General features: G+C 39.1%; 1 protein-coding gene across 1 annotated transcript in view; it reads right to left on the reverse strand.

Moving 5' to 3' along the window:
• The window catches only part of TES (testin LIM domain protein), a 47,344-nt gene extending 36,569 nt beyond the window's left edge, over positions 1 to 10,775 (reverse strand). The window contains exon 1 of the mRNA XM_045564309.1: positions 10,575 to 10,775. Coding sequence (XP_045420265.1) covers positions 10,575 to 10,601 — 27 coding nt within the window. The 5' untranslated portion in view covers positions 10,602 to 10,775. The remainder of the gene's footprint in view (positions 1 to 10,574) is intronic.
• Positions 10,776 to 10,873: the final 98 nt, after the last annotated feature.

Raw genomic sequence — 10,873 nt, forward strand, 5'->3', positions numbered from 1 at the left:
AATATGAGTTGGTTAGCAAGAAAATTTCAGAAATATATTTAAGAGAAAACTTTCCCAACTTTTATAATATGTCATAGTCCTCCTTAAGGAACACAGAATAAAATAAAAATGGAAAAAAATTATATAAACTCCATTCTATTATTAATACAGAAATCCATCTGGAGATGGAGTTAAATAAAAGAAAATAGATATAGCACTTCTTTGTGATATCAGGATACAAATTACTTGACTCAAATTAGGTAGTATTTACAGTCAGCAGTTTCTAACTTCCCAGTACTACTTATCTATTTGAAACCTAATGTATCCTTACAATATTTTTAGATAAGCAAACGATAATAAGAAATATATTCTGTCTGCTCAGTTTATGCTGGTTCCTTATGAACATTTTCCAAACTCATTACTATCAGATTATTTTTATACTATTGTATAAAGGAAGTCGCTTGAAATGTTCACCAATAGAATACATCTTCTGTGGACTTTACTTAGAAAAGAACTCCTCCTGAATCTGTCTTTGAGAAAGACAAGGCAAGCTATAAAAATGTCACAATTAACAGGCTATGATTGCAGCTGAAATTGCTTCTTAACTAGGATTGGCTGAGCTCTGGCTGCACTGAAGGACACTGTAATGGCATGTGCTTATACACAGTCCTCAAAGCCTCCTATTTATTAGCTATAAAAGGGATTCTAAGAACCAGATTCCAAAAGGCATCTGCAGGAGTTCCTTAAAAGAATCTGGATCATGGCAAACATTCCTAATTTGGTCTTGTATCACTACCTCCACAGCTGGCTCTAAAGAGTGGATCCCACAGACAGCTGCATTAAGAGGCCTTTATTAAGACTCTTTACCACAAAACTTGAATATTGCCATCATTCTTGCTATGCCGAAGGGCTACACAGTATTACTTCTTCAGGAGTAACCCATTACAACACATGGGTGAGGGCATGGGGAGGGTGATTGTACAATTAAGAGACTTTTTGTCACTAATTCCCTAAGTAATTAGAACACATACAAGAAAATAGGATAGTACAGATGTGTTTTCACAGACTGGAGAATCAGGGGAAAGACTCAGGGCATTGGCTGACAGTCATTACAGGAAGTTGTTCAGGGAGCTGCAAGAGAATCCAAGGAAACCTGGAGAGTAAAGCCCAATGGAGAAGGTACAGAATATGGAAAAAAAGGTCCAAAAAGACAATCTTCTCATGTTCCACTTTTGCCCAGGATTAGCATGCAGAGGCATGTAGAACAAAAACAAAGTCAAACACAGACAAGGGTCCTGGAAACTGGGAAAGCAGGGAAGGGATGCAGGAACCCCTACTGCCAGGTCCCTACGTTTGCTTATTTATTTATTGTCTAGCCTGTTCATACCATCCCTTACTCTGGAAAAACCTGAATTATGTTCACATGGTATGCTGTGTAAATGAAAGAGCCTTAACTAATTTTTGATCCATCTTTTGAATGTTGATCTATTATTATAGAGTGGTTGGATTACCATACTTTTTGTTCTCTATTTAGACTACAGCACAAGGACTTACCCACTAAAGAAAGTATACAGACATTATTTTAGATTTATCTAGAGGTCCAGGGGAAATTAAACAACTTTCAAAATAGGCATACACCACCTATTTATAAATAGAATGAAATTTCAGTTACATGTTAATTTAATTTTTCTTAATCTTGATGGAACAAGCAAAGAAATAAAAATTAGATTTGTCTAGATTAGAAAGGCCACTCTCAAGCCACCAATAATGTTAGAGAAATTGTAGTATACTGATTCTTGATCCTTTCATATGTACAAAGGGCTATAAAGGTAATTCAGAGTGGGAAAAGCCTCCTGTAAGACTCCTTTCCTAGCTTTCACTGTGGGAAGCTGAGAAGACTTACATCCCAGCAATAAGGTGTCAGCAGTAGAGGGGGTATAGTTACAATTTGTTGCCTAACAAACCATACTCAAATATAGTGGCTTAAAATAACAACCATTTATTTTGTAGTTTCTCATCATGATATTCTGCTTATGCTTTTGCAGTTTGGTACCTTGGTCTGGATTCAGCTAGTTGGTTCTTCTGGGCTGGTCTGGGCTTTCTGCATATGCTATCTGACCTAAAAGATCAGATAGGGACAGATGGTCTAGGGGAGCCTCAGCTGAGATGTTTAATGTCTGTCCCATGTGGTCTCTCATCCTCTGGGAGGCCGGCCTGTGCTACTTCATATGGTAGCATCAGGGTTTGAAGGAAGTAGGTAAAATCAAGCAAGGTCTCTTGAGGTTCAAGCTTGTTACTCACACAATACCACGTCTACTATGTTCTATTGGCCCAAGTAAGTCAGAGGAAAGTCCAGATTCAAAAGGAAGGAAAATCAACTCTACTTCTTAATGGGAGGTGCTACAAAGAATAGTGGCCATTCTTGCAATTTTCCACAGAAATTCTAAGGAAGATTCTGATCAGGAAAACATACCAATTCCCTATACTGGACCAGAATACTTGGTGATATTCAATCAAGTGCTTCTTCCAAAGAACATGTGACTGCTTTGCAATTAACAAGAGGATTAAAAAGAGCTCCTATAGTACAGCATGTCCTTCACTGCTTCAACCTTTTGTTTGAAGTACTCATTGGTCTAACACAGATGAAGATGTGGTGCTAGTGTGGTCCCAACCTGTGGGAATCAAGCTCAGCCTATACCCACTAGACTCCAGCATGAAATCCCTCCTCTATCTCAACAGATGACACTATATATTAAATAATCACCAAAGTTAGGGTGGAGGAGTAGCTCCTCAGCAGTGGGCTAGGTTCCTGTACTAGCTCATTGACACCCTTCTTGAATTCAAAGCTGTACCTTGGGAAAATAACAAATTACTGTAGCTCATCTACTTTGGCCTTATTTTAGAACAATCAAAATTGAAAATGTTAATGGTGTGAATGCCAAGCAAGGGTTTACTGATTTCATAGCCATGTACCTTTGGTTCATGCTATTTGTTCTTCCTGGAATGCTTTTTTTGCCTAATGAATCCTTATTTATTCTATAGGAGTTGTTTCCTTGATAATATACTCCTAGCCCATACAAATAAAGTTAATTACTTCTGCTTCTGAGACTTCATAATAGTTGTTTGCATTCCTATTATTGCAGTGCTACTTGAAGTGTGCCAGTCTGCAAACAGTCAGTCACCAGTGCCTGATGGGGCACCAAGAAACTGAAAGTAAGCAATTAGAAACTATTATGCACTTTGGCCTTATATTTTTTTGTCTTACTAATTCATTTTTATTGTATTTTTTAAAATATCAGATCATGACAGACTTTTGTAAAAAAGAAAAAAGGCTCCTCATCACAGGTAAGAGAAATTATATTATAGCACTTACATCATTTTATCCAGCATTATAGTTAATTATATACATATCTGTCTTGCTCACTAGTTTTCTTTCTTTTCTTCCTTCTTTTTTTTTTTATCTATCAAAGCTGATATCACAGTATTTTGGAGGATACAAGTTCAATAGGAGATATGGATAGAAATGGAGTTTAGATTCTGTAGTCTTAAATTTAAATTACACTTTTAACATATTAATACTTCATGAAAAAATAAAGGGTAACTTTTTGTTTAGCCCCCACTTATTTTTATTGTAGGCCAGTACCTCATAAAGGAAAAAACAGATCCTTTATACTTTTACTTTGTGACTCATTCTATCGAGGTTGTCATGTTATGCTCATATGAAAACAAAAATCCACCTAACATCTGCATGATCATTTTGCAAGGAAACGTGATATCACTTTATCATCAAACAAAGCAGGGGAAAAGTTCACTGTGGCTACAGACTAACTAATGGATGCCACACTAAGGCATCTGTGTTAGGCTTTCAGTCCTCTTTTTCGCTAGGGTCACTGCAGATAAGAAGCTGTGCAATGGACACTATGAACCTCCTTTTTACAGTTTTTCATTGTGGTCAGAATATCACAACAATAAACACAAGCTGAATCATTCATAGTTTGAGGATGATTCAGCATTTCAGAGATTAAATATATTTATATAGTAGTAGCCTTGCTTCATTTAGCAAATGGGATCTCAGCAATCCTCACTGGCTGGCTTCTCATAAAGCTCCTCCTCCCACCATTCTGATAGACTAAGGATCAAAGAAATTGGCAATTCTAAATTATGCTCTTTTATTTTTTGAATATGATCAAAATAAAAGCAGTGATACCCAGAACATCATAGTCATGCATACCCTTATCTCTCTAATTCCCCATTATTTAAACAGGAAGTTAGGTAGACAGGGAACTTAGAAAAAAATAGACAAAACCACTCTAAACCATAGCTCTTTTATAGGAGAGTCAACAATTACAGTTGGGTAGTTGAAAAGCATAACCTCTAAATTTAATCCTCTACTAGCTGTGCTTCAGGCAAACTTTAATATATGGATATTTACTAAAAGTACAGTGGTAAAGTCATCAATTACTAAATTATTTTTCTTTAAAATCATGAAAATCTACAGGGTTTTAAAATCTGATTTTAATTTGGTTAGTCTTTTGTTCTTCTCCCTGAAAAAGTTTATTTCATAATTCATAACTTATATAATTCCCTTGAACATCATCACCTCATATGTACTGAATATTAATGATCTGATAAACAGATTTTTAAAAATCATAATTTCAGTTACCATGATAGTAGTTACCAAACAAAAATTAGCAAAGACTGCAAACTGGAAATCCAAGAATGACTCTTTTGTAAGGCATCTATAAACAAGAAGACTTAGTTTGTGTATTAACCATTTATGATCTTTTTCACATTCTAATACATAAAAGCTGCTTTCTCATTTATTTGCCCTTTGCCATTACTTAAAACAAATGAAATAAGAATCCCTACTACAAAGTTTGCAAAACCAGGAAACAAGCCTAGGAATCACACCAAAATTACCCACTGTCTGTGTTAGAAATCTAATGTACTGCTGACCTATAAAGGGTTCACTGATGGTATAACCCCAGTTGTGCTTACTTACAATCATTTATGTTGTCATTTACTTTTCTCTATCATTCCTTACAAGAGTGTAAGTTCTGTGTCATTTTTGTTCATTCCAGAGACACTTTGAGCACTTTGCTGCTAGGGGAAAGAGGTTTAGCCTACCCGTGTTATGTGTAAGGCTTTCTATCAACTGTGGAGTCCCTCTATAGTTCCAGATACCATTGGTTGAATTCACAAAACAAGGGCCAAATGCAGGGTCACTATTACTCAGAACCATATTTATAGCTAGGAGGCAGCATTACCATTGTCTCACAACATTAGTTGGGAAGTTGGAAGAATCCTAGAAGATATGGTCCAGGATATTACTGGAGCTTAAGTCATTTTCTCTGCCTGTAAAATCTCCCAGGAATTTCTTTTCACAATACTTTTACTTTTTTTAAACTTTGCCTGTGTCCAAAGAGGGTCAATGGCAATTTACACTAAAGGGCAAACATACGACATGGATAATGTATAAATAAAATATAGAAAACTTGCAGGATGGTAATTTTGTTGGAATAGAATCCACTTTCTCAAACATAATCCCTTTAAACAAACAAGTAAAAATGTTGAAACGTACCTCATTTTGTTTCTTTTTTTTAATGGAGTTATTCATTCAACATATATTTAGTGAGATAGGAATAGGGATTTCAAGACTCAAAGGCTAAATGAGATGATAGAAGAAACATGGATTCTGCAAATAATGGTTCAAGTTCAAGTAAGGTTCTTTGCTTTCAGATTACACTATCTAAATTTCAGTTTCTTCATCCTGAAAAATGGGGCTAATATCTACTTCATAAGATTGCTTTAAACAGCAAAGAAACCATGCAAGTATAATAAAATATGAATTCATCTCTCAGAAAGCTTGCAATTTAGGTAAGATAGTTACCACACAAAGGTAACTATAATCGAGGGGGTGGAGAGTGAAGAGTATCCTAAGTGGCATAGATAACATGCTTTGAGAATCCAGGAGAAAAGATCTGGCATCTAGGTGGGAACATGGAGAAAGAGTTCCTAGAGGAGTGTGCATTGTGAAGGGGTGGGTGGTCCTTAAGGATGGGTAGGATTTAGTATTGTAGATGAGCACTGAACTACCAGTCAATGGGGTGCAGTGATGGTACACAGGTAATAGCTAGTAGAGAGATAAATTCCTATTTCTACCTCATAGTACAGCATAAATGAACGAAATCAATAGAAAACCTACTATTTTTTTCTTAACTAATAATAATATTCAGGGAAACTAACAGAAAGTGACTTTTCATATTCTATCAATGTAATGAATCACTCCATGGGTTAGAAGAGACAAAAGCCCAGCTAAGGACCACTTTTCTCCTGCTCTTGTTATGAGAGACAGAACGTCCACCTCTAAAGCAAAGCCCTGGATATACCATGCCTTCCCTTTAACCCTGGCCCTGCCAATGATTCCTGCAGCAAGGATGGCTTCAAGCATTGAATCCAATAGTAGATTTGAGCATCGAGGCCACCATGTACTTGACCTTCCCACTTCAATTAGGGCCCACCTAAGAGAAAAGGCTCATTCTAATTTTTAATGGAAATAATCTTTGTGGTTCGGTACTTTTTCCAATTGCAATCACTTGGTTTCACTATGCTTTTTGGCTAATGACAGTTTTGAAAACAAGTTTGGATGCAGAGAAAGGGGATTTTTAGTGACCTGTATTAAATCTCATTTTTCAAAAATACAATTAAAGAAGTAAAGAAAAGAGTCCTAAGAAAAGTATGCAAGATATTAGGATGGGTCATAAGAGAGAAGTTAGAAAGGCAAAAAATGAACAAGGTAAAATTAAAGCCCTGCAGCAATTCCAGGCAGTGTAAGGGAAATTACTGAAGTTCTCTTTTTCTGTGGTATGTTTTTAATTGAAAGAAAAAAAAAAAGTGATTCTCATGGGAGAGTAACACAGAACAGAAAGAGGAAAACAGCTGGCTGTGGGCCAGGATTTACCATTCACCACAAAATGAGACTCTGTTTCTGCTTCCCTAAAGGCCATTGTTTTTTTCCAAGCAGACATCGACTCTACTTAACACAAAGTCAATTACGATGAGAGACTTGACACATAAGGAAAAGGTCTAGATGTGTAACTCAGAAGACAGAGCAAGGACATAAAGGTCAAATTCTGTTCTAAAATGTTATTAAAACAAAAACTCTGTATAATCAAACTAGCTCCCATATCCTAGCAACAGGTCACTTACTTCAAACAAAACAAAATATAGCAAAATCTAATAATAAAAATCCCCTGTCTTTGTGATAGTTGGTTTTAACTGGCAATTAATCCCAATTTGTACAAATGAGGTGGACAAGTTCTCCTTTTATGAACCAAGAATCCTATGATAGTATCATCTACCTAGGTCATTGTGTACTAAGAACAACCCTCTTTAATTCTTTTTACATGAAATGTTAATGGATAAAAAAATAACATTTTTCATCTGTCTGGGGAAAATTCCTTATGAAGTCAACAGCATAAGCATTTTAGAAGGAAAAAATGCCATATGTCTTAACACAGAAGTCAAATTAGTTTTACTTAAATGGTCATGTCTCTGTTCCACCTTCCAACCTGCCTTTTCTCAAGGTACATCCAAACTATTAATTTCTTGCATACCTATGTCAAAAAACAAGGGAGGGCCGGGGTGAGGTGGCTCAAGCCTGTAATCCTAGCACTCTAGGGGGCCAAGGCGGGCGGATCGTTTGAGCTCAGGAGTTCGAGACCAGGCTGAGCAAGAGCAAGACCCCGTCTCTACTAAAAATAGAAAGAAATTATACGGACAACTAAAAAAAATATATATATGTATATATATAAATTAGCCGGGCATGGTGGCACATGCCTGTAGTTCCAGCTACTCGGGAGGCTGAGGCAGAAAGATTGCTTGAGCCCAGGAGTTTGAGGTTGCTGTGAGCTAGGCTGATGCCACAGCACTCTAGCCCAGGCAACAGAGTGAGACTCTGTCTCACACACACAAAAAAATAATAATAATAACAAAATAACAAAAACACAAGGGAGACTTAAAAACTATCTAGGTACTAAAATAGGGTAAGAAGGCTCTGCTGGTAAATCAGAGATATCTGATAATGTTTCCTTCTTTGGGTGTGTTAGAAAACAATTTCTAAAGGTAATATACAAATTTCTTTTTGAGATTAGGGCTAAGACTATAAAATGTATTCCAGAGATTTCCAAACTTTTTGTACTGGGAAACTTTTTGTCAATCCACAGAACATCAGGTCTATACAGGGTTCTACAAATCCAGAGAGAGGATATGGTTTGCAGTCAAATGGAACATCTTTGGGGTCTTTTAGCAGTTTCCAATTTACTGGTTGAAGACTCTGTTCTAAGAATTAATAGTGAAGACAAAGTAGTGAAACAGGGATTTGTTAATGTCATGGGATTATCTCTAAAAGCTTTTAATGTATGGAGTCCTTTGGCGGGGGCAGGGGTAGAGAAGAGGAGGATTATAGAGGTTAAGATATTTGTTTAAAAAGATAACTTTTTAAAGGAGAGTGGAGGAACAAAACTATGCCATATGTCAAGAGTATTATTTATCATAACCCACATTTTGAAACTCCAAGGAAACTGTTTATAAATAATGTCTGGATTTTTCCTTTGCAAGCACATATAATTCTTAACTTTGAACTTTTTTCCCTCAGAACTACTACCTGCCTCAAATTGTTTCAAAAACACATTTGGATGTTGATTTTTTTTTTGCTTTTAAATAGAGTTTATTTTTTACAAGCAGTTTTAAGTTCACAGCAAAATTGAGCAGAAGGTACAAAGTCCCCACATCCCCTTGTCCCCTCTTTCCCTTAATACTCACAGCCTTCCCCACTATCAACATCCCAAATCAGAGCACTACATTTGTTACAGCTGATGAAACACGTTGACACATCATTATTCCCAAAGTATATAGTTTATATTAGGGTTCACTCTTGGTGGTGTACATTCAATGGATTTTGACAAATGTATAATGACATGTATCTATCATTATAGTATCATACAGGAGTGTCATTGCCCTAAAAATCCTCTGTGCTTTCCCTCTTCATCCCCCCTCTGCCCTAAAAGGTGTTGACTTTTAAAAAGTAGTTTTCGAATGAAAACTTATAAACAAGGACAAGACACCCCCCCAAAAACAATTTTTTTGGCAATTTCTAAAGTAAGTAGCTCTTTAAAGCAAAAATGAGTACAGCGTTCATCAACACAAGGCTAACGAATTGGCAAAATGATTTTCTGGTGGCAAGCAAGATTAACAAAAAATATTAGCGTTATGTAAAACAAAAAGAAAAGAAAAGAAACCAAACAGGAAGAGAATAGAATACAATCAGGTTACTCTTAGAATTTATGTTTTCCTGTTCTTGATTTCCCTTTTGAGTGTTTGCTAGTTTTGGCCATAAGAGAGGAAGGAACTTTTTTTTTTAATTGCAAGTTTTTATTGGTCAACAACTTCCTAATCTAATACTTTGCATTTCCGTACATTTAAAAAATTCAATTCTGGGCATAAAATAGAATTAATGCTCAATTTAGGGACTCCGCCTTTAGAAGATGAAATATTTTGAACCACAAGTGGGCAAGAGAAAATTAAGTCTTCTCTATTTTTCCCTTACCCTCTCCTCAAAGCTTCCCTATTTGATAAGGGACAGCTAACTTAAATTTACCACAAAGTAAACATGAGCAATTCCCTGGAAGGAGACCTTTCACCCAGAACGATACATTGGAATGTGACACCAGCATTCCTTCTGAGTCATAGTCTGGTCCCCACCCCTTTCTCCGAGGCGACACGAGGCTCCCCATAACTAGGGAGCGGGCTCAGGTAGGGCCGGCCGTGCGTGGGTCCTGATGCCCGGGAGCGAGCGGCCAGGCTGGAACCGTCTCCCTGCGCTGACAGACGGGTGACAATCGCCCTCTGGGGCTAGCTGCCAAGCAGGAAGAATGCTTTCTTGGAGAGATAACTCCCTAAGAGGGAGGCAATGCTTTGGCAGTCAAGTAATGAATGACTTAAAAAAAAAATCATCACATTACAAGTTATCACCAGCCCGCGGGTGCGAAGGAAGTGCATTAAATCAGCACTCACTTTAGAGGGCCTCGGGCAGTCAAGCTGGAAGGGGAGGAGGTCAGGGCTGTCAAAGCCACATCAGTGCCCCTAAACCACAAAGGCTTAATAAAGTTTAACTTTCTGAACCAGGAAGAAGTGTCACGGTCTCGCCCGAACTCGCCCTACTCTCATCCTTTTCTTTTGAGGCGACACAGGCGAAGATAAAACATCCTAAGGAAACTTTCAAACACCTCCAACCGTTGGGACACGGTGACACGACAGAAAAGTCTTCCGCGACCGTCCGCGCTCGCGCTCGCGACTCTCTGTCGCTCCCGGGTTTCGGGAGTTGGCAGGGCCCCCCCCGGCGCCTCCTCTACCCAGAGGGGCGGGAACCCGGGCTCGGGCACCGGAGACCCAAAGCCGGGCTCGCGCCGGGCAACCCGCGCGCCGCGCCAGCCGCTGGCAGCCAGGGGGGCTGCGCGGCCGGGGGGTCCGGACGCGGCGCACCGCGCGACCCGCGCAGGTGAAGCGGCAGCTGTCCGCCACCAGCGCCCCCCTACCTTCTTCACTTTGGTCTCCAGGTCCATGTCTGTCGCCCAGGTTCTGCTGGCCTCCGGCTGCACTGAGGAAACTGAAGGGGGAACCTGAGGGACTCGGGCTCCGCTGCCTCAGCCACTCACCCGGCGCCGTCGAACTTCCGCCCCTCAGTCGCCGCAGCGGGCCTGCGGCAGAGACCCGGGAACAAAGAGGTCCCGGCAGCCAATGGCAGCCGGGGCAGCGCCGGCCGCCTCCAATCACCGAGCGCCGCACGCACCTTCGCGGCCGGAGCGCCGCGCGGGCAAGGTGAGGGGCGGGGCCG

This window comes from Lemur catta, chromosome 11 (genome assembly GCF_020740605.2).
Source record: "Lemur catta isolate mLemCat1 chromosome 11, mLemCat1.pri, whole genome shotgun sequence".
In the NCBI taxonomy this organism is placed as follows: Eukaryota; Metazoa; Chordata; class Mammalia; order Primates; family Lemuridae; genus Lemur; species Lemur catta.